We start from the raw sequence: 24,454 nt of genomic DNA, 5'->3' as shown, positions 1-24,454 counted from the left end.
TTACAAAATGGCTTCAGTCCTGATCAGCCAGCTACCATCATCACTCTCCTGAAGGGCTAAAGGCTATTGCTGCTTGATGTTGAATGTATTGCCCAGATATGGCCTCACTGCTTTATGCATTTCAGCCCTAATGCCCTTCCTTGCACATTCGCTGTCTCACTATATAGCAGGCTTCAGTTTCAGAGAGTTTGAGGGGAGCAAACTCGTGTGCATTTCTGCATCAGACTTTGCACATACAGCTACCACAGTTGTGTAGTCAGGTATTTGTGCACACAGGATCAGCTAGGGAATTCATGCCACGCTTGTGTGCAGCTCTTTGGGTAGGGGGGCTTAAGTGTACCGATTCCGTCAGGGATGGGGAGAAACTTCCCACTCCTATGCCCCCCCTCCATACTCCCTTCCTGCATCCTCCTTCATTATAAAAGAAATTTGGATCAGGGTTGAGCTGAAGCAGAAATTTGGTAGCTGTGAAATTGTCTCAGTTGGAGGGCAAAGGTCGCCATCCCCTTTCTTCCCTGGTGATGGAGGTTTGAAAAGAGGTACAGTGAAATTGTCGTGGGAAGATTGATGGGGGTTTCTCTTTTAACACCGATGAGGACGGAATGCAAGTTTACTTTTCACACTGCCTTGGTGTGGGGGCTTGCCAGCAATGGGGCTCTCATTCTTGGCTCTTGTGCTGCCTTCCCTTGGTTTCTTCTCACCTCTCACCCCTCCGGACTGCATTTAGAAGGAAAATAAATTAAAAATCCCCCAAACCTCCAAATGTGTCGGGAAGAAACCTCGTTGCCCACTGTTACAGAATGAGGCTGCATTCAAGTCACAGCGCAGCCAGCTTTCGTGTGGGATGAATAGCCACTGCCCTCAACACCACGGTATGTGCCCTGATTCCTAACCACCCCATGCCGAGTGCAGTGGAGCTCTGACTGGCATCTCACCACTAGGGGTCCTTGGAGGGCTTTGTTCTGTGCAGTGAGGCTCTGGCAGCCTTTCATTCACTGCAGGCTGAAAAGAGAACAGGAGGGGTCTGGCATGAGGTGACAAAGGGGAACAGAGTCTCTGAACCATCTCTTAACATGCTGCAGTTGCCTCTCTCAGGACAGAGCTTGTCCTAGGGACTGAGGCCTGCTTCCCAGGGGCTGCCGGGGAAATTGGAGCCCAGTAGATAGTTACAGGCTGCAAGCATGATGCTTAGGTCTGCACAAGGCACTGTTGCCCACCTAGCTGTGTGGGGCAGGAGCGTGAAGAGGGGCGATCATGGAGTGAGACAGCTGTGCTGGCAAAAGCCCCGAGTGGAGAGGGAATTACACCAGCAAAGCTGCAGCTGTTCGGATGGGATGGGATGTGTGCGCTGGAATACGCGGTTTTGCCAGTATAAGCTGCGTCCAGTGTAGCGCACCAGTATGGCTGTGCTACGGTGCAAAGTGCTGCTAGTGTACAACAAGCCTCCTGAGGGCTGTCTCAGCGCTGCGCTGCAGGCTCTCTTCCTGGAGCGTGGGGAAAACAGCTGCATTTTGAGGGCATCTTTTCTGAGCGGCTTTGCAGTGTTTTAATCCACCAGGGAGAAGCCTGGTTACTTGTTGCATTTGCTGTCTCTGGTGGTCGTGGTCCTTCTTACCGTAGTATCTGAGTACTTCGCAGCCTTCAATTTATTTATCATCCCAACCATCTGAGCCAAGGCAGTGCTATTATCCCCATTTTAGAGATGGGGAAACTGAGGCACCTGGGCTAAGTGACCCACCCAAGACACACATGGAGTCTGTGGCAGAGCAGGGAATTGAACCCAGGTCTCTAGAGTTCTAGATTAGCATCCTAACTACTGGACCCTCCTTGCCTTTATTTTTTCATTTGCTCTCTTATCTCCTCTCAGGATGCTGTCCAATTGACATGTCCTCCTTATTGCCTGGCAAGAGCAAATGCAAGATGGGTGCCTTCCTGATGCGCTCTGCTTGGCTTCAGGCTTCACCACGTTGTCCTTATCCTCCTTAGTTGCTCCATTTACTCCCTGGTGATCTAGTGGGTCTAAAGATTCTTTCACAGCCTTCCTACTTCTGATGGCCTTTACGTGGCTGGCTAATTGTTCTTCAGATTCCCTCCTGACTCTCTTACCTGTGTAGTTCGGATCCCTTCTGTTTTCTGGAGGATACTTGTGGGACTTGAATAACCTCCTCAACTGTGCAGTTGGTGCCATTACCCTTCAGGAAATGTGCCTGCAGGCACACTTAGGGTTCCTTAAGTAGCTCCATGCTGAGGGCAGGATTTTCATCTCCTTTTCTGGCTTTAGGGCCTTTCATAGTTAACTGTGCAAGGACTGAGCATCTTTGGGCATCTTTTTTACAACTCTTGTGCCTATCAGGTGGCTGCCACTGCAGCTTGTGAAACACTTTGGCATCCTTGTGCTAGTTTTAACAAAATGCAGTACTGTGCAGCAGCAATTTCACATGGGTAGCATCCAGCGGCGGAGTCCACTTCCCAGCAATCTGCAGCATTACAGGGACCCTGACCCCTTTCCTTTAGCAGAGCAGGGATTGCTCATCACTGAATAGCCTTGCGTAATCTTTATACAGCCTGGTCAGTGGCTTGTGGCCCCCCTTTGAGCAACGTTGACCCGAGCTGGCTCTGGGACATCTGTTGCTCCCCCCTGCCTCATTAAGAATGAGAGAGCAGAGCTCTGTTTGCTCTGGGATATACCCTACACACTGGAACAATACCAGAGGCCTGGAGCACTTGTTCTGGTGTTTGAAAGCTGAAATAACTATGGAATGCTCCGTTCCTCCAGTTCATCCTAAAACATTAATCTTCCCATGTGGTCAGCCCCAGGTATAGTGGAAAGGGGGTTCCCTGGGCATGTTGTCAAGGATTATTCAGATGAGGGAATGTCTTTTATTGGACCAGCTGCTGGTGGTGGAAGGCGCCAGTCTTTGACTGCACACAGCTCTTCTTCAGGTTACCCATTCCTGGTGCCACTCAGTGTGTGCTCTGCTCAATCCGCAGCTCCGGGCAGGGCTCCCCCTGGGCACGATGGGGTTTGAGTGGCATCTGGTATGGAGTGCCCTGATCTGTGTGGGGGTTTGCCACAATTCAGGGCCTGCCACAGTGGGGTCCTGACTCAGTGGGGGGCTGTTGGATTTCCTGAGCATATGCTGAGAGGCACCAGGAGTGGAGAACCTGAGGAGGAGCTCTGGTAGCTCAAAAGCTTGTTCCTTGCCCCAACAGAAGTTGCTGCAGTGAAAGCTGTTACCTCACCCACACTGTGTGTCTCCGATCCTGGGGCCAGCACGGCAAACGAAGGATTGTTCACTCAGGTGAATGCAGAGTTCACACTGTAGCAGCTGTCCAAGTGTTTGAATGACAATTGCGCTGTTCTGCCGAACTTCATTCAAGGGGTGACTGGTGAGGTGACCTCTGATGTCCCAGACCATCAGCCAGTAGTGACAGTTCTTCATAGCTGACATTGTTTTTTTAAAAAAGAATCTTACATGTGCAGGAGGAATGAGGGGCATCTCATCAGATAAAATGTGCTTTTATTACAGATCTTCAAAGGCATAAAACACGGTAATTCTGACAGTCGCATTAGTCCTGATAACATCACAAACCACTGGAGCTTTGCTCTTGTGGTTGCCAGGTTGTTGGAATCCTTGGGGTGGGGACGCGTGTGAGTGAAGTTAGCTCAGTTGCCTATGTAGCATCCTATGCACAGTCAGTGCTGTGATACATAATGCATCAAAAGTACTTCTCATCGCTGGATCTCGCAGCACTCTACAAAGATGGGCCTTAGCCCTGAGTCACAGCTGAAGAAACTGAGTCCAAGGCTAAAGGTCACACTGAGGGCTTGTCTACACAGAGAGCTGCAGATGTGAACATGAACTGCTCTAGTTAAACCCCTACAGACTCCTGCGTGGATGGGATTTGGTTTAAGAGCTGCTTATTTCAGTTTCTTAAACCTTTTCCCAATCAACTTAAACAGAAGTAAGAGTGGTGATGCCCGGGTTTGTATTGGTTTAGTTAAATTGGTGTAACTAAACTGGTGTAACTTTTGTGTAGACAAAGGCCTGGTCTACACTGGGGGTGGGAGGATCAATCTGAGATACACAGCTTCAGCTACGCTTTTCTCGTAGCTGAAGTTGCGTATCTTAGATTGACTGACTGCACGTCCTCGCGGTGCGGGATCGACAGCCACCGTTCCCCTGTCAACTCCACTTCTGCCTCTCACCCTGGTGGAGTTCTGGAGTCGTTCGGGGATCGATGTGTCGCGTCTAGACGAGACATGATACATTGATCCCTGATAGATGGATCACTACCCGCCGATCTGATCCAGCGGGTAGTGTAGACATACCCAAAATATGAGTTGGGGGCAGGGCCAAGAGTAAAACTTGGCTGTCTAGAGTCCTATCCACTAGCCCTGTTGTCTCACCTGCAGTGCAGGGTGTCTGTGCCATACATGTGTCATGCGTGTAGAGAAGCTTTGTTCCTCGGTTGTCTGAACTTCCTGCAGATGTTGAGGAAGCTGGCTGGCCGAGGGAATTTCAGTGAGGAAGCGAGGCCTCGTGATTAAGGCATTGGACTGGGACTCCAGCTCCTGCCTCTGGCATAGATTTCTTACCATCAGTGGCCTGCCCACTGCCATGTATGTCTGCACTGGAATAAAACAACTCGCAACATGGCCGCCATGGCCCAGGTCTGCTGATTTGGGCTCTCAGGGCTTAAAAATTGCTGTGTGGAAGTTTGGGCTCAGGGTCCCTCCCCACTTGCATCTACTCAGCAATTTTACAGCCTCATGAGCCCAAGTTAGCTGACCTGGGCCAACCGTGGTTGTTTAATCACTGTGCAGATATACCCCTCCTCTCTCTGTACCTCAGTTTCCCATCTGTAAAATGGGCAAGACGATCTTTCCTTTCTTCCAGCTTTGGTTTCTTGTCTGTTTAGACTATAAGGCTTCTCTGGGCAGGATTGGTACCACCTAGCTGTAGCATTAAAGCTGCACAGGCCCTAGTCTGGATGCATTATCCCAGTATGCCTTATTTCTGTGTGAGGAGGGGAATAAAGGACCTCAGTCTGAAGATGCCTTATTTGTCTAGCTTATTCCTCCTCTTGTACAGCAATGAGCTATACCAGCGTAGGGCACTCTAAAGCTGTGTGGAACTGTGCCCACTCTGGGGTGGTACCGGTGTAACTATGCTGATAAATACATATCATCACAAACAGACACAGTTATACTTGTACAAAAACTGTGTCACCTAGGCCTCTGTTCCTTGGGACAGGGACTCTCGCTGTGTGTGTACATTGGGGCCCTCATCTCTTCTAGTATCTAGGTGCCACTGGAATACAAGTTCATCTGGTCGTATCTCACCAGATCCGTTCCCTGCCATCGCAGGGGCATTGGTGCACCCTGGTCCCTCCTGTTCTCTGCCTGTGACACACTGTAGCTTAGTCTCCAGACAGCTATAATAATTTGGTCTAATCCAAGTTGTTGGGCTCAGTGCAGGGGTAACTGCCTGGGGTTCAGTGGCCTCTGACGTGCAGGAGGTGGACCCTGTGCCTCTATGCTAATATGTGGGGCTGTAATGCTGTTTGGATAATGGGGAGGTCTGGCTAACCCAGGCCATTCCAGGACCTACATTGTGTGGCGCAGGCTACATCTGTGTGTGTTACTTAGGCGGGTACAAAACGTGCTGGCAAAATGATCTTGATCCCTCCTCTCTTATGCTTTTGACTTCTTTATACTGAGCATTTAATACACTCATGTTTCTGATCTCAGTGTAGTCAGTCACCAGAGCAAATGCTAGAATGAACTTGTTGCTGTGTGAGTGGGAGGAGAGCAGAGCTGTAGATGGCAATGGGATCTCTCTTCAGAATCCCCTTAATGAGAGACGTGGGGCTCTTCTCGTTCCAAGGTGATGAAAGCACTTCCAGGTTGATGGAAGAGACACGCTCCTCTGATGTTCACATGCTGCCTGTAGAAGGAGATGAGCTCTTTGCCACCAGGGCAAAGGCTTCAGAACTCCTTAATGAGAAGCTGCGCTCCCCAAAGGGACCTGCCTGCTGCAGGCTTCTGGGGAATCTGCTCAGCGCTTTTACTGTGGGAAGGCTCCACAAGAATTGAGGCTTTTTGTCCTCCCCCCGCCATCCCCTCAGCAGCTGGAGACCTTCCCTCCAGGTGCCAAAGGGAGACGTGCTCAACCAGCAGTGGGGCAGCACCCATCAAGTGTCTCAGCTTTCAGCATCTGTGGTCCTGCTGACTCTCCTCTCCTCCCATTCTCCTTCCCGAATCAGCGTGTGAGCAGCAGGGCTGCCCCGCAGAGTGTACGCTCCCCCCGTGAGCAGGGTTACTGGGTGGCAGCAGGATGCGCTGCTGAGTTGCTAGGGAATGGCTCACGTGTCATGGTACATTACTTCTAAGCGACGGGTGATGCCTTTTGCAGAGGAAGATGAAGGGTGGGGGCTGATTTCTCCTCACACTGCCTGAAAGCCTCCTCAGAAACCAGTGATGCTAGTATCAGATCAGTTCAACCAGAACAAGAGAAAAATTAACTTGACCTAGATCTGGATAACAGAAGAGACCTACAAATCCCTGGTTTCTGTGCCTTTAAAACCATTGCTTGGGGGCAATGCAGAGAGAAATCTGTACTCCCGACAAGGAAGGAAACCATCTAGTTGTTGGTTACAATCTTCCTGTTGTCTTACAATTCCCTCTCTGTCCCCACCCCCTCAGGCCCATTTGCAGCCATGCGGAGTGGTCATTTTCTTCTCCAGCCCCACCATTGCTGGCTCTGGCTAATTGAGGTGCCCGCCGAACGTTTTGACCTGGTTACTATTCGTATTTCCTAAGAGGCATGTTCTCCTTTTTGAGAATAAGCTCCACTTGTTTCTACTGCAGAGAGCACCCTCCAGATAGCCTCGCCTCCTGGAATCTAGGAAACCCACCGAGGAAAACTCTTTTGGCTGGCAAGGTTTGTAAGTGGCAACAGTTGCCCCTTGGTTCAGCTATGTGGAGAATAGGCTAGCACACAAGATGGGAGGGACAGAGGAAGGATGGTCTTGGGCTAAGGGCAGCGTACTGACAGTCGGCAGATTGGGTTTCTGTTCCTCCGCAGGTCATTGAACCTTTCTGTGCCCACTTCCATTCCTCTGTGAGACAGCTGTCCCTGCCTCTTGCAGGGGGGCGGGGTAGAGTACATTAAAGCGTGTGAGCTGCTCAGATTCTGTAGTGGTGAGGAGTGAGGAGAAACGCACATGGTGGAGGGGAAGCAAAGGAAATCTCTGCTTCAGCAACCATGGCAGATGCGTGTGGTGGGGGAGAGGGGCACTTCATGCTGAGTGGAGGTGAAATGCCATCTCTTCACTTTGGTGCTTCAGATCTCCACGTTCTCAAATGATTTTAGCCCTTCTGCTAGTAGGGGACTCTAGGTCTGAGTGACCATTGGAGCCAGTGGTGCCAGGGGCTGTAGCCAAAGAGATGTGCAGTGGCAGAATTTCTTTGCAGGGATTGTAGGACAAAGATTTTTTTGCTATGTTCATCGCTTTTCTTGTTACCAGAATGAGCTCGGTAATTGACTGGGAGGTACAGCTGGCCTCTGCTAGTTTTGAGCCTGGGTTATAACACTATCTTAAATATGGCTAAGCATTCATCATCCAATTTACAGATGGGGAAACTGAGGCAAAATGACTTGCCCAAAGTCACCCAACCGTCAGTGCAGACCTAGGAACATCTGGCCTTGTAGACTAAAGCTGCTAACCCCTGTTCATTCCCCAAGCCACACTGGAGAGAGCTTGCGTCACAGCTGCCAGTGCTCTCTGGGCTCTGTTGTTAAAGGCGAGGGCAAGGTTATCCCAGCTGTGCTGCTCCATCCATCAGGAGTGGATCCCTGAGTGATTAATCCTCCATCTGAAATGCCATTGGATCTGTCTCTCCCACCCCCACATGTAAGAACCCACAGTCTTCACCCCCCACCGGGGAGACTGAGGGCTCCAGTCCTGTTCATTGCAAGTGCTGGAGGTTTTAATGGCAGCCAAGCTCCGGAATGACGGGACCCAGCTGATGTGCCTCTCTGGCACCCAGCCTGTTGCCATGGCAATGGCAGGCATTTGTGCTCCTGCAGGATATTGCTTTCCTATAACCTCCCTGCTTCATTCTCTTGCTCACACAAAGAAAGCAAGTGCTTCGGCGGCGCTTTGCAGAAGGATGTGTGCTGCATACAAAACACCCCTCAGCCTGCCCTCCCAGATGGACTCCTCTCAGGGGGAGCGACAGTGGAGAACATCAGTTCTGTGCATGAAGTGCATGCTGAGCCAATACAGGCTCAGAGGGCAAATGCAGGCGGTCGTCACTGAGATGCAGGAACGCTGCATCACTGCGGCTCCTGTTCAGGAGTGAGACACAAGGCTATGATTTAGTCACAGAGGTCGCGGAATCCGTCACATCCAGCAATCTCTGTGACTTCAGTCTGCAGCGGTTGGGAGCTGCAGCATCCCCTGCCGCCCCCAGAAAGGGAGCTGCGGGGTACCCCACTGCCTCTGGCAGCCCCTGGAGCTCCAAGCTGCTGCAGGCAGTGGGGTTACCCCACAGCTCCCGGCTGCCACAGGAAGCGGGGAATCCCGCAGCTCCCAGTCGCCACGGGTCATTGGAACCTTGTGTGTTTAACTCCCCGTGGAAGGGGGTGGTCTTTATGGGCATGCACTGTGGGCTTTGGGACCAGGCCCTCAAGTCAATGGGAGACTTTGTTGGCTTCCAACAGACCTGGGATGACTTTGGAGCACCGTTCTTAAACTCTGGTAACTTCTATTTTCAGATACCGTGTCTTCACTAGCTAGAGGGCAGCTCTTGCTCTCACGATCCTCATTCCGGATGCACCCGAGCTGAGTCACTTTCCTATTTTTAAACAAAGCCGTATCCGAGGGCTGGTCTACACTAGGAGCACTACAGTGGCACAGCTGTAGCACAGCTGGTGAAGAAGCCCTGTGCCGACAGGAAAGCGCTCTCCCGTCAGCCTAATACAACCGCCTCCGCGAGAGGCTCTTAGGTCGGTGTAGCTTACGTTGCTTGGGGGGCGGCTTAGTCACGTCCCTGAGTGACATAAGTTATACCGCCATAGGTTGTAGTGTAGACAAGCCTGGAGTGATCTGAACCCCCAAAAGAGTGAGAAACTAGGTGAAAATGTGCAGAGGATATTCCTCTGTGTGGATGACTCCAAAAGGACTGATTAGGTTTGAGACCTGCCTTCTGCCCTGTAGCCGCCCCCAAATAAAGTATTTCGGAGTTGGGCTAACACATGAGAAATCTCAGCCCCAAAAGGACATTGTTTTAAAATGAGGCTTGAAAGGGCTGTGCTGTGCTAGCCCAGCCCTGGCTCTATCATTGCCACGGTTTTGTCCTATATTCAAAGTAGTAGTGACCACACAGCTGTGTTGGGCCTTGCTTTTCCTCTCCTTCTGTGCACGGTTGTTGCTCTGTAGTGCTAAGATTGTTGTTGTCCTTTATTTTCCCCCGGAGGGAGTTGCATGGAATTACTTAACCATGTTTGTGTGCACAGGGGCCTCTCGTGTGTATTGGAGCCTTTTGTTTTTCCCAGTTTCCCAAGCTTCGGTCTCTGTAGCTTCACAGCAGCGAAGGCTAAACCAAATGTAGGTGTGTTTCTCCCCTCCCTCAGAGCCATCTGAACATCTTTCCCGCTGAGCTGGAAATCCACATGGCCCAGCAGGGATGGGAGTTGGTTGGAGGGGCTGCATCCGTTCAGTGAGATCTGAGCCCAGAGGGTGCTCTGTTTTCTGGCCCCTACTCCTTCCCAGCCCCTGGCCAGCACTAAGAGGGAATGGTTTCAACCAGGGTTTGTTTTGTTGACTGCTGCCTACTTCAGTGCGCAAGAGTGCTGGTGAGCAGAGCTGCTTCTGGTAGCGTTCGCCAATTACAGTGAGTGAGAGGAGGGCTGTGCCTGTTCATCTGCCTATTTTCCTTAGGCTTTTGTGAAGGAAACAGAAGCTGTAATCAGGAGAGAGCTGCTATTTGCATTCCCCAAATCAGCTTGTTTTGTCTCCTGCATCTGCTCAGAGCGGCTCTGGCTGACACTCTGAGGGCTTGTCTGCATGGGACATCACTGTGCAGCAAGCTGAGGAGCTGGAGAGTCTCCCCCTGGCTTTCCGCACACTAGCTTTACTGTGTAGATCAGCCCTGAGAACCTGTCTGAGAAATGCTGTGTTGTGCAGGAGATTGGCCTGGAGGCTAAGGGAGATGGATGGCCTAGAAGAGCTGGATTCATGTCCTGACTCTCCATACATGTTGCTGAGGTTACCTACAATGGCATATGGCCCATCCATGACTTCTGTTAGCAGATATCTCCAACAGCTGGAGATGGGGCACTAGATGGGAAGGGCTCTGAGTTACTACAGAGAATTCTTTCCAAGGTGTCCGGCTGGTGGGTCTTGCCCACATGCTCAGGGTCTAACTGATTTGCCAGATTTGGGGTTGGGAAGGAATTCCTCCCTGGGTCAGATTGGCAGAGAACTTGGGGTGAGGAGTGTTACCTTTCCTGTAGCATGGGGCTTGTCTCAATTGCCGGTTTGAACTAGAGTGAATGGAAGATTCTCTGTAACTTTGAAGGCTTTAAATCATGATTTGAGGACATCGAAAACTCCGCCAGTTTATGAGTCTGTTACAGCAGTGGGTGGGTGAGGTTCTGTGGCCTGCAGTGTGCAGGAAGTCAGACTAGATGATCACGACGGTCCCTTCTGGCCTTAAAGCCTGAGTCTTGGCACCGAACTTTCCCCATCTGTGAAATGGGGGTGATGCCCACTGCCTGAGTGCCCTGCGACTTTGTCTAAGCACTCTGAGACACAGGATTGCCACCCCCAAGACTTAAAAAATCACAAGTCGCTTGAAATTCATGATTTAAAAAAAAAAAAACATTTGGGGTGTTCATTTGCCTTCTGGCTTTGGAGCTTTTTTGGGTCACTTTCAAGCTCTTCTCTGCAGCCATAAGGATTATACTACTAATAATAATTAATAATAGCTGAAATTTCCAAATAATCACTACTCCAGGAGCTGTAAATGTACAAGTAAAATGCCAAATACTCAGACTTGCAATAAAATAGCAAGAGGTGGCAACACTGTGATATATATGGGATCCCCTCTGCCCAGTGTCTGCACACTGGTCGGTGCCGCAGGGCTCCCCAAAGGCTACAGCCTATGTGTCTAGTTGTTTCCATGCTTCACAAATCTCCAGTAAGGAGGAGGTTGGTGAGAGAGAGGCAGGTGACCAATAAAACAGCCAGGGGTGGAGAAAGGTCCATCATTACAGGTTGGGACATCAGGACAACTGTAGAAAACCATAATTTTCCTCCTCATCTTGTAAATTACCACTGTGGTGGGGTAGAGAGGAAAGCAGGTGGTGGGAAGAGAATGACCAGTGTTGGATAAAGCTGTTACGCTCATTGTTAAAGCATTCAACCTCAATCCACCATAAACTCCTTTACAGATAAGTGAGGTGGCCAATGCTAGATAAGCCCATTAGCTAGAAGTTTCTTTTGAGTTGATCAGCACTGGATTAATGTTGCCATTTTAAACAGTCTTCGGAGTTGATCCATTGAGATTGATTGACACAATTCATAGCTCTCTAAGCTGTCCTTCTGCTCAGTGAGGTGGCACTGCGTTGGCTGGTGCCTGAAAGACTTTCCATGCAAACCAAATGGCTGCTAACTCTTGTTTAGATGAAAACTACATTCAAGAATAGCAGAACTCTGTGGCTGGCTGCAGAGTGCCTGGAAATCCTCAGCACAGATTTCCCTCTAGTAACTTTGCTGGCTGTCCAGGCTGGTTTGCAGCATTCATTGCATGATGGGAAAATGCCTCATTCAATTACCTCCTTTACCTGAAATTTTCCCTTCTCTTGTGAAGTGAAGCTAAGTTAAACCACTGGCTTTTACCAGATACACTCTGGGTGGAGGGCAGCAAGTCCTGGTCTAGTTCGTGTTGACTGTAGAAGCTTGGGCTAAGTTTAATGGTCACCTGCCCTTTTGCAGTCACACAATAGATCTTCCATTTCTCTGCCCCGCCCTTTTCCTTGGCAGGTGTGTGCCAGAAACGTCACAGAGAAGAGGAGTCCTGGCCTCCCCGCTTCTACCTGGGCCGTATCAGTAGGGTTAGGGTTGGCCTTTTGGATCCCAGCTCCTTTCAGTCACTTCAAAGAGAAAAGGCTCAAAGTCTCTAGTCTCCTGCCACCTCTGCAGACTCACCATGCTGCATTGTCATTGCTCACCTCTCTGCTGTCTGTGCCTCTTACTAGGTTATCCTGAAGGACCTAGAAGTTTTGGCTGAGATCGCCTCCTCTCCTGCAGGTCAAACGGAAGATCAGGGGCCATGTGATGGCTCCGATACGCGATCTGGCCAATCGGAGTTACACGTTCCCGTCGTCAAAGCCAGCCAGCTGAGCTCCTCTGGTAAGTGCCCTCCATCCACACCTTCCTGACAGTGATCTAAATGGCTAGGCATCCTCTCACTTCCTAGTTGCTTCATTTCCCTTGAGGTAAAGTGGCACCTGTCAGATTTGGTTTGGCGGAGAGGGACTCTCTTGGAGTAGTGAATCAATATATCAGTTCCAGCCCCCACATCACTTGGGTATTTTGGGCTGCAGAAGATTGTTCTCCAGCTGCTTCATGGCAATCTACTTCAGATCCTATCTACCCATCTGTGGAGTCAGCCACGACAGCAATCCACGGGTCCTGCAATATTTGTATATCTGATGGACTGATCACGTTAGTGCCACACTTGAATCGAACTGATTCTGTTCAGAACAATTAATAGAAAGGAGACCTGGGGAAGGAGGACCAGTGAGCTGAGCCATTCATCGATCAGATACCATAGAAATATGGAGGCCACAAACTTTAAAAAGTACCTGTGCTTTTGAGTGCCCAGTTTAAGTCACCTTGATTTTTTTACAGTTTCTGAGCCTCACAGAAAATGCACTAGATGAGCGAGGTCCAGGATGTTAAGCTGGGGGCTTCCAAAAATGGAGGCATCCAAAATATAAAGGCCCCAGTTGAAAATGTTTTGACCTGTGTCCATCGTGTTACACAGAGATGAAGCCAAGGACACTTGGAATGTATCTGTAAAATGAAGTAGTACATTGTCGCGAGAGCCAGGGCAGGTGAAATGTTAAAACTGGAGATGGGGAATCTTTGTATTTTGAGGTTTTATAGAAAACGTCTTTTACAATTGTTCATGTACCTCTGGAATCCACCCGCTTCCCTGAACAGCAGTTCAGCCATTGCAGCTCCTCCAGACCTTTACATCTCACTCCCCTCTCGTGCTGCAGTTCTCTGGAGCTGCCTTAGTGCTACGGGCGAGGGATGTGATTCCCTGCTCCTGGGCTCTCACTTGCGCTCGCTCTCAATGGGCTGAGCCATGCTGGGTACAAGTCCGCCTGGAACTGGTGAGGAGATGCTCAGCCATGTCTCCGCTGCCTTTCTCCATGCTACTGTGGCTACACGATTTATATCTGAGCTAGCGTGAGCATGTGTGTGAGTAGTGGAGTCACACACCTAGCTCCTAGTGTAGACAGCCTGCATGAGCACATTTCTCCACCCTCAGAGCCAGGCATATCCTGCTTGGATCCATTACCTGCTGGAGTTAGACTGGCAGCGTCTCAGGGTAGGGGCTGTCTGCTCTCTCTGTAAATAGCCATGCACATCCTTGGGACTTTGCACAAATGCTAATAAATAGTGGTGCAGCCACCTACATGCCTTCCTGCCTTCTTTTCCTCGATGCCCACAGACTGCCTCATTGCCAGGAGAGTACGGGCCCAAAAGCCTACGCAGACCCCTCTAGAATTGTTGCACTAGTTCAGCTAACACAACCCTCCCTGCTTCCCCTGTGCAGGCCTGTAGTCTTAGAAGCATTGACGAGCCTAATGAGCTAGTCTGGAGAGAGCCAACACTGCCTCCTCATCAGAGATTTTTGTGACTTTTGAAGCCTAATGCAGCGCTTTGCGAGTGCTATTGATCCTCTCTTATGTCCAAGGTTGACACTCTGTGGGTGGAGTCGCTTATGCAGCACTGGCCAAACAGCTGCAAAGCTGCATTTTAGATCATGCTGATGATGGCTGTCTGAGGTTTCCTTCCTTGTGGATTATCTAAAAATAGCCCGCAGTATGGCACATATCCTAAAGACTGCGTGGCCCCTTTAACTGGAACAGAAACTAGGCTTCAATTATTCAAGCATAGTACAAAAAAAATCAAGGGTTTGGAAGAATCTGGCTACATCCATGTCTAGCTGTTTTCTGTATTTAGAGTGCAAGTCGCTACAGTGTCGAGTGTGTGTAGGGTATGCAGGATGCATGTATAATGGGTGCTAATGGTGGGTGCTATGGTTTGGGTTGGTCTCCTTTTGTAAGCCTTTTGTCACTTGTTTATAACTGTCCGGCAAATTACTCTTTTTGGGCTGAAATTCTCATGATTTGGCTTTTGCTCAAAAGTCAACTTTTTGGAAAGGGGAGATTTGAGCCAGTTGTGTTTTGGTTTGCCTGGAGTTTTCTAAGGGTGGCAGTACCACCCTCTCCTTATTGTGACTGCCTGCATGTTTCACACACCGCTCCAGTGACTGACGGCTCGGATTTAGCACAGGATTAGCCCTTAGCGAGGTGAGGGGTTGCTGCTAGGCTAGGACACTCCGGGGTTTGAATTTGTAACATTATGGCCTTTTGGAGCGTGATAAATAGAAAATCTTTGGTCTGTGTGGATATGCTCCTTAGTGGCTGCGTGGGTCCCATCTCACTGCTGGGGTTGTTGCTTCTTCTCACATTTCCCTCGCACTCCGCTGGGGTAGAGCACAGCGACACAGCCTCTGTCTGCAGGGTGTGCTAGTTCCCGGCTACTTGCCTGCACAGGCTGGTCAGAACAGATGCAAACATGATATCCCGATTGCTGGGAAATCAAACCTTCCCCTCCTCCCCCCCCAAACCAAAGAGATGAGAGTGCCACTTCCCCTAGGCATGAGGCAGATGCATATACTGCAGCCATCTGCTCAGACTGCTGAAGCTTTACAGGTAGGACACTGCTGCAACTTCAGTATTGGTGGTGGGGGCCAGTAGAGCTCTAGCCGATGTTCTTCCTGTGTGATTTGTTGTGATAGGAGAAGGGCAGGCTGAAAAGCCATCAGGGAGTTGTGGGGATAGGAGGAGAGGAGCTGCCTGCCCAGGGTAAGGAAGCGGAGGACTCCAGTGTCCCTGAGTGCTAGGGTACCTGTTTGTGGCTGGAGGTCACTAAGTCAGGCACTCTTGCAAGTCCAGAAAGTCGTAGCACATTTCCATTGTTCATGCAATGTGGCTATTTTTGATCCAAGCTTGTCACCCATTCCTAAGAGAGTGGTGAGGGGTGTGGGGGAATGGGCTGTGCCACGTTCATGCTCTTGCTTCCTTTCTCATGTTTTCCCCGGGATGTGTTTATGCAGTCGTTTCCCTGCCATTGAGATTGGCTTCCTCCAACCATTCACTGGTTGCAATCAGGAAAGCAGCGTCCCTTTTCCTGAGTTCATTCCCAGATTGGCTTTTATTTAGATGCTTTGTTCTCCCATGACATAAGGCTAGCTGTGCTCTTACACCGTCTCAACATTCAATGAACTTGCAGCTGCCTTTTAAGGACCTGCTCTGTGTGGGGCACATGACGTCCCATTTGTCACTTGCGTTGTGTGTGGGAAGACCAGCTCCCATTGGCATGAGAGGGGAATGTCTGCTGCTAGCCAGGTGGAAGGACCTTGCTATGGCGCACACACCCCTCAGCACATGGCCAGACTCCTGCAGCCGGGAAGAGTAGCGATAGCTAGCTTTCTGCACAGCGGATGGCCTGGTATTTGGCAAACTGTCTAAGCATAGCCAGAGCAAACTGCGTAACTGGGAGGGGGTTGTAGGGAAGCAGCTCGAGCTGGTCAGAGTGCAAAGTGGTGGTGCGCAACTGATCTGTTATGCACATAGTCTGCAGCGATACACTTCAGTGCAGACTGATTGACCCCTGCTAGCTCAGCCTTCTGGGCCTTTCTTCGCCACACTGGCCGTAGTATGTGCCGGCTTTGTGATGTGAGCGAATAGAGGACTAGTGAGGTGCACTGAATTCATTTAATTGGTGCCCTAAGCCACATAAAGGGGGGAGGCTAAAGCCACAGTCCCACTGCACCTCACACAACCCCTATGTCCATTCATGCTACATGTGGGTCTGGATCTCTGTGGGGGCAGAACTCTCTCTCTCTAATCTTCCAGTCTTGGACTTAGATGATCTCCTTGATACAGGAATTCATTGGCACAGCTGTGCATCTCTTAGCTCTCAGCAATCCTGGCTCCAGGGACAGCTTCCTCTGGGGGCATACGACGGTCGGTCCTTGATGATTGGGCAGGGGGATAGAAGGGAAGTAAGTAAAGTTACTGAAATATGCTGTGCAAAATACAAAAAGCCAGCACATCGTTCATGCCAAATACTCTTCATCTCAGCTCGGAAGGGAGTGCCGCAGCTTCCTGGGCAGTGCCGGTAAAGCCAGCCGTGGATGGGAGTGCATTAACTGTGACGCGTTGCTGTGGGAGGAAGCTGGCGTGCAATAAGGGTGTATTGCAGGGAGGAGCTGAGAGCAGGGAATGAGGAGTATAGTGCGGGCAGGTGCTTAGTGCGGGGAATATGACTAGGTTTCTCTCCAGAGGTGGAAGGGATCAGTAGAGACTGGAGAGGGCCCAGTGTGATCGGGGTGTTAGCTGGCTGTAGTGAGAGCCAGGAGGTGGGGGAGAGGGGATTGAAAGCTAGTCTGATCCCTGTTGCAGAGAGGGATGCCACAGCGAGGGAGATAGGGTTCAGTCCCAGGGAACGATAGTGCCAGAGGTGACCATGCTAGGCAAGGGGCCTGCAGTGGGCCCAGGGAGAACAGATGGGAAGTGTTGGGGGCGGGAGGGGAGCAGAGAGTGGTGCCGGTGGCTGGGTTTGCTCTCCAGAGAGTAGCAGAGCCTGGCTTCATAAGCTCCTTCCCTTGTGTCCCTTATTTACGATGTGCGCTGTGCTTTCTGGTCCCTGCCCCAGAGAGTACCCCAAGGGGAGACGCACGCAGCCCAAGTGGTCTGGGTGGCATTAAGGTTATTTTAGCACTGCTCGGCTCCACCCTGCCTGATGACTGCCAGTCCTTTGCACAAGCCCTTCCATTCTCAGGGAAGCAGAGCACTGGCAACTTGGGTGGGTTTTTTGTTTTTGTCTGTTTTTTTTTAAACATGCTCATATTTGGCAGGCTCAGAAGGTATTCCGGCTTCTGATCACCCATCCCAAGCCTCTGTTGTACATCAGCTACAGCCACTTTGCTGGACACAAGTGCTCTGAAAATCTTCACCGGCAGCTGTATGAGGTGAACGTGCAAGTGACTGCTGTAGGCCAGGGCAAAGCTTGGGCTGTGTCATAGCCCAAGATTCAGTCTTGTTTCTGGCTTTAGTCATTGGACTCCTGTTCCTGGTTAAACAGTGTGAACAGTAGCAACCCTTCCAAGAACACACTGAGAATCTGGATTGTAGCCTTTAGCCACCGTGTCTATTGAGAGCCGTACTAGAGAGCTGGGTTGTGATTGGTGGCCTACTCATCTAACCTTCTCAGCGATGAGTTTTTAACAATCTATGCATTGGCTCAGGTGTTCCATCAAAGTCTGCACCATACATACGGGTCTGGATTTCCAATTAGGTGCAATAGGCACGTGCCTAGAGTGCCGGTGTTCTAGGGGTGCCTAAAAATCCAAAGTTTGCTGGTCCCGGGTCCTGGCCCAGGGCAGGGCCAGCTGAGGGCAAGACGGTCCCATGCAGCCCTGCTGGGTGCTCCTGCCAGCAGGGAAGGCGAAGCAGCCCCTGTGGCAGGGGAAGAGCTCAGCAGTCCAATGCAGGGGGCCTGCTGGGCAAGTGGGTTCTAGGGGAGCCTGGCCTGGGCAGGCCTCACTCCTGTGCCAGCCTAGCTGATCACACTGCTCCTGAGGGGCCAGGGCAATCCCTGGCCATGCTGCCAGCTTAGCCTGGCAAACACAGTCACCTCCCAGCAGGCCAGTGAGTGCAGCCAGGGGCAGGGGAGAGTGGGTCTCTGGGTGCTTGTGGTGGGGTGCTGGGCAGTGGGGGGTTTGTGAGTGGGTGCTGGGGAGTTGTGGGGCGCCTAAAAGTTAAGTGCCCCCCTCCCCCCCCACACACACACACCACAGCTCCCAGCCACTGCAGGTGGCAGGGGACCCTGGACCTCGGAGCCCCTTTGGGTCATGATGGGGAGCTTGGAGCCGGGGCCCCCATAGCTGTCCAGCCACCGGGGATGCCTAGGGGCCCGCAAGATGTAAATCCAGCCTTTCGTATATAGACCCTCTACTGTGTCCCATACGCGTATAGAGGGCCTCCAACAAAAGTGTGCAGGTACCGTACTTAGTACTGGGCATGGAGAAGCTGTTTGTGTAGGTCTGTTTTCCAGCACTGAACAAGGAACTTTATTAGAATAAGAAACAGTATGATCCCTAAAGCCCCCTTGTCTCTAGAACCTTCCCCAGCCTCTCCTGCCTTCCACCCTCCCCGGGTCGATGTCCTTATGGGATGTTCACTGCTAGCCTGGCTTTGTAGGTTGATATATGAATATGCTCTAGATATCTTCCTGTCTGCATGGACTTTTCTCCTCAGCCCTTATATTTTCGTGAGCCATTCTGCCCCACTGGATTGTCTAGTATCCCATGTCTGGCTTTGCAGAACACCAACATCTTCAGAAGATACAGTATATGGTGCATTCCCAACAACCCAACTGTCACCATGTTAATCTAGAAGAGGAGCAGAAAACGTTCTATAGGGCCTGAAAATACCGATTGTGGGCAGGGGAGGCGTATCTGAATATTTCCATGCAATGCAGGGTCTCGTTGCTTGTAGATCCTGCCTTAGAGCAAAATGAAAACGCTCTCTTGGGCTTCATTCCAATTCTTCTAATCTCTCAATTTCTGGCATCACTTGGTTAATGTAGTGTGGAAAATGCTTGAATGGTCTAGATCTGATTAAATCAGGGCCTGTTTTTCTGAATTCTAGTGAAGTGGCACATAATCATACCAAATACTACATCCCATTATTTCAAACCCATTCCAGGTGCCAGCCTAATCAGGGGATAATTAAAAGACTGATGCATGCAATGTCAACTACCAGGCTCCTACTCCTCCCACTTCATTTTCAGTTGCGCAAAAAAAACATAGTCCTCTTCGCACAGGAAAGGTCAGGAAGGCAGCAGATGTTACAAAGCCAGCCACTTGCACTAAATAAGCCAGGCATGGCAGGACAGAGCAACCAGGGAGTTTATCACACTGCCAGTAACAGGTTTGCTCAACCAAAAGCAGAGAGTTCCTAAAGTCCTGTAGCTTGCAAGATTCCAGCCCCAGGTTAGTGCAGCCATGCAGGTGTGTCTGCAATGGGTCTCTCCTTAAACCAAATATTCTCTCTCGAAGAGAGGTGTGGCAGTGGATCAGAGGAAGGCTGGTCCAGGATAGGGGTGCTAGCCTGGGACTTGGGAGACACAGGTCCAATACCCTGCCATGCTACTACCTTCTTACATGACCATGGGCACTTAAGCCTTGTCTACACTACCAGGTTTTGTCGACAAAGGTGATGTTGACACTCAAAAATCGGCATAATGAAAATCAGAATGTAATGTTCACACTCGCTTCCTCTGTCGGCAAAGCACATCCAGTGTAGGGACACTATCATCAACAGTGTGAGCAATGCACTGTGGGTACCTGTCCTACAATCCAGCTCAACACCTTCTGTCGCTGTGTTGTGTGAAGGTAGAGCAGATCGCAAAGCATCTTGGGACCGGGTTCAATGTCCCATGATGCATTGCTTTCTGTCCCAGCACTCCATGGGCTTTCAGCTTTCTTTTGCGGCATTTTTCAACTGCCCTTCTTTGATGTGCACCCCAGCATCTTTGTGAGAAGGGAAGGATCCTGCACTGCTCTCCTGTGTTCTCTTATCTGTCGTGAAGACATCGTGGATGGCAGTGCATTTAATCGTGAAGTTCCTAACTGAATAATACTCCCAATCGCCCGACATTCTGCGTGATATGAGTAGAACGAACTTCAGATTGCTTTTGGCATTCACAGGACAGCTGCATATGGTAGACCATTGCTTTCGGGCTCGGGAAACAAGCACTGAATGGTGGGATTGTATCATCATGCAGTTATGGGATGATGAGCAGTGGCTACAGAACTTTCAGATGCGGAAAGCCACCTTCCTGGAACTGTGTGAGTAGGTGCAAGATGACAGTTGAATGTGACTTTGGCAGATTAAAAGCACACTGGTGATGCCTTTATGGCAGGTTAGACCTTAATGAGGATAATATTCCCGTGGTCATAGCCATGTGCTGTACATTGCACGCTGAGGGTGAAAGGTTTACTCGGGTGGAGTGCTAAGGCAGACCACTTGGCTGCTGATTTGAGTTGCCAGATGCCAGGGCTATCAGAGGGGGGCAATTCAAATCAGGGAGGCTTTGAGGCAACACTTTGAAAATGAGAACCAGTAATGTGTATCTTGGTGATTGGTGCTTCAATGTTACATTACATGTAGTTTTCTAGGAAGTAATGGTGACATTTGGGGCCTTACATTCCAACAAGCACATGAATAAACTGCCAGTGCAAGTATTGGTAGTGCCTGCTATCTCAATGTGTAGAAAACAAATAAAGATGAGTTAGCATTCAAAAACTTTGCTTTTATTGCACAAGAAACAGCACACACAGATGCTTGGTGGGAAAGGAGGAGCCAGGCAAGGGAAGACTTTCACAAATGTGTGTAAGTCCAGCTATCATTATGAAAGCTGTCTGAGCGGCTGGAGTGAAGGGGAAACTGAAGTCCTGGAAAGTGGAAAGGACTGTACAGGAGGAATATGGGGGGGCATGGAAAAGAGTTCTGAATGTGGTGCCGGGGAGGGCAAGCACGGATTTGCTCACTTTGAAGCATTAAGGACTTCAACATCTGCGTTTACTTCTCCATTACTTTAATCATCCGCTCAGTAGCATCCTTAACAGACTCCTGATTCTCTTTTCTGTCCTGCCGTTCAGCGTCCGAGCACTCCTTGCATTCCCTTTTCTCTGCACTGCAATACCTCCCAGAACATGGCCTCTTCGTTGCATCTGGGGCACTTTCTTTTCTGGCGGAGATGCTCGGCTGGGGTGCGTGGGGTGTTCCTGAAGGCCACATCTGCCAAAGGACAAGGGACAATGCACAGAAACAGGATTGTTAAATTCACGCACAGCATTGAAACATTTCAGTTAAATACACCTTTTGCAACATAACAATCACTTTGTCATTGACCCTTGGTAAGCAAACATCTCTGCGAACTCACATAGCATGGTAAGTGCTGGCGGGGGTTCTCCACGTGAGGAAAAAAGCACACACTCTGCAAGGGTCATGGTGCAGCCACTAGGGAAAAAACTCTAAAATTCTCCTGCACGTTTCCACAGGCGGGGGTCATTGTAGCAGATATCTCTCTGGTAAGGATAAGCAGGGAAATGAGAGTGTGTTTACTCCATGCTTGTGGCTTCCGCCCTGCTCCCTATGCAGCTCACCTGTGTGCCACTTTGATCCCGGCACAAGTGATTGCTGAATGGCGCAGGAAAGCTTCCTACAATGGAGGAAGGAACAAAACTGCTCTGCCAAGGAACCTTCAGCAGAAGGTTACCAAGTACCTCCAGGAGACGTTCTGGGAGATCTTTCTGGATGATTCCTGTAAGATCTCAGTGTGCATCAACACCTTGTTCCACCGTACTGAATAGCTACGTAGGGAAATGTGCAGCTCACAGAAACACAGCCAAACTCCCACATTTTTATACCCTGAACCTACCTCTGCACTATACAAGCCACAGCCACTTACCAGGTGTCTCCTCTCCTGCTTCTTGCTTGCCAGGAAGCAACTGCTGAGACTGGCTAGACACCTCTGCAGTGGAGAATAATTCCTGGCTGCCTGCCCCACCGGGCAACCCCGCCGCAAGCTCCACATCATCTAACTCCACCTTTTCATCAATGACTTTGTCCTCTGGGTTAGGTCCCCTTTCCACCACCTCCAGGCCTGCTGAAGTATCCATGGGGCTCTTGGTGATGAAGGCGGAGTGGCCACTGAAGATAGCGTCCAGCTCCTTATAGAACATGGAGATCTTAGGTGAAGCACCTGAGCTACAGGTTGCCTACCTCAGCTCCTTTATCTTCACTCTGCACTGCAGCGTATTCCGTCATAGCCCTTTGCACACAAGCCTCGAGAAATCTGCCCGTAGATATCCCAATTCTTACAGCTCAAGCACAGCTCCCCATATACTGACCAGATGCACTGGGAAGGTGCGATGAGACTTCTCCACTCTAAGCCAGCAGGAAATGGAATTTCAAAATTTCCTGGAGCTTCTGCGAGGGAGGGGCGGATGGTTGTTTACCTGGCTGCCGGGCAGTGGAGTTCAAACTGCTGACCAGAGCAGTCACAATGGGCATTGTGGGACACCTCCTGAAGGCCAATTAACGTGATGGAATCAAACGTGGTGTCTACACTGGCACTTTGTTAACACAAATGTAGAGGAAAAAGACGCATGTCTCTCGTTGGGGTGGTAATATTTTGTCACCATAACAGGGCATTTTTCCCAACAAAAGTTGCATTGCTGTGTGTACGCATTCACTGTTTTGTCGACAAAACTTGGTAGTGTAGACTAGGCCTTAGACTCTCAGCTCCCCTTCTGTACAATGGGGAAGTAGCAGTGCCTTGCCTCACAGGGGTGTTGAGGGCTGATGTATTAGATTGTGAAATGCTTTGAGATCTACTCATGAAGTTTCCTCTGGGTGAGGGTCCCGGCCCAGGTTTGAGGCTGGGGGCAAGGCCAGGAGCAGAGCCTCACCTGGCCACCAGGCCCAGCTACCAGCCCCCAAGGCGGCCCAGCTGTGACTCCGCTCCCATTCCCAGCCTTGGCCCCAGGCTGTGGCTCTGCTCCTGCCCCTGGCCGGGGCCCCACTCCCAAACCCATCCCCAGCTGCATCCCAGTCTTGGCTCCCTTACTCCTGTCCTCGTATGTCCTATCCCCCTGCAACCTCCCGGGTGGGGAGCCACGGACAGTGCCAAGGGGCGGGTGACCCTCAGAAGTTTGGGGACTGTTGGTTTAAGTGCTACACCATATTTATTTCTTGACTGTTTCCTTTCCTTCAATAGAACTGTGTTTTGATGCAATGTAGATATAGAACTGAAATATCCAGATGATGTCTCATTTGTCTGTTTTCATTCCTTCTGTGGGTTCATTATATATCCCCTGAATTACCCTTCTATACTACACTGCATCCCTCTGCTTCTCTGAAACCCCTTCCCAATCATTCCTAAAAGCATTTTTTTACACAATATGGTCAAATCATATCAGACATCAATACATTTAATACATTATTATCTTGTGACGTTGAGTGTGATATAATCTCATTGAAAGGTGACAGGGCCAGAAAGAGTTAATTAACTCATAGACTGACCTGACCCATGGCCAAATTTTAGAGACTGGTTAGGAAGATCTGTAAATGAACAGAGCTTTGAAATGCAGCCTGCATTGTTAGAGGTAGAAGGGGAGATGTTTGCTCAGGTCTTGTGATGTAAGCAAACAAGTCTTGTCTATTGCTATAGCTTTGATTCAAAGATCAAAAAGGGAATATTAACATTTAGGAAGATACTTGAGTGAAATAGTATTATTGTCTCTGTCTCTTTGAAGGTTGTGGTAACCTGTATCTGAAGGGTTTAATGGATAAATTACCCTGTGCTAATTGCCAGGATGGTTGGGAGATGGAGTTAAGCCTAATGTTTTCTCAGGCCAAAAGGCCTCAGGAAATGTAAAAGAACCCTGGGACACAATCCTTCTTCATCTCAGAGCTGCTTTGGGTTTCAAGAGGGGGAAACCTTAAACCACAAGGATTGAGATCCCCAGTCACTGACTGGAGCCACCCTGAATATGGACAAAAGCATAGTAGGGAGGCAGTATTAGCCACTGCCCTGCTCCAAGCTCTCTATCAAATTTGGCTGCTGGCCCTCCCACAGCTGTGCCAGATGTTTTCTTCTCATGCAAATTATCTGCTACGTATTCCTGCTGTGTTCCTATTGTTGCTTATTGATTTATCTTCCAAAACAGAGTAACTCTGTGGTGGCTTCACACGGCTTTCCCAGATTAGACATGGGCCTCCCTTCTGCAGGACGGGGATACAGCCCTCTACCTACTTTTAATCAGAGTCTTGGGCATTTATTTCCTGCCCCCACCCTCACTGCATGGCTTGGCTTTGAAAGGGCCACTGCTGCATTAGTGATCTTTAACACTGAATTAAAATGCTACTAAACCCTCTAGATGAGCCTGTGGAAAATGCCCTCCCTGCTCTTTGCCAAGATGTGTCCAAGCAACAAAAACCTCCCATGCGCTCTGCTTCATCCTGCCCGACTCATCTTGTGATGCTGCAGCAGCCCCCGT

At 50.0% G+C, this 24,454-nt stretch overlaps 1 protein-coding gene across 4 annotated transcripts in view; it reads left to right on the top strand.

The window, feature by feature from the left end:
- VAC14 (VAC14 component of PIKFYVE complex) overlaps positions 1-24,454 on the top strand; it is a 206,250-nt gene that overhangs the window by 66,694 nt on the left and 115,102 nt on the right. For all 4 annotated transcript variants that reach the window (XR_007769263.1, XR_007769264.1, XM_050922365.1 and 1 more), the window contains one exon: positions 12,273-12,426. Coding sequence is in view for 2 of the 4 variants with exons in the window: in XM_050922365.1 (XP_050778322.1) it covers positions 12,273-12,426 (154 nt within the window). In the remaining 2 variants the exon portion in view is untranslated. The remainder of the gene's footprint in view (positions 1-12,272; positions 12,427-24,454) is intronic.

The sequence above is a fragment of the Gopherus flavomarginatus genome, chromosome 14 (genome assembly GCF_025201925.1).
Source record: "Gopherus flavomarginatus isolate rGopFla2 chromosome 14, rGopFla2.mat.asm, whole genome shotgun sequence".
NCBI classification, from domain to species: Eukaryota; Metazoa; Chordata; order Testudines; family Testudinidae; genus Gopherus; species Gopherus flavomarginatus.
The sequence above is the reverse complement of the archived record's forward strand: the minus strand, read 5'-3'. Positions and strand labels throughout refer to the sequence as shown.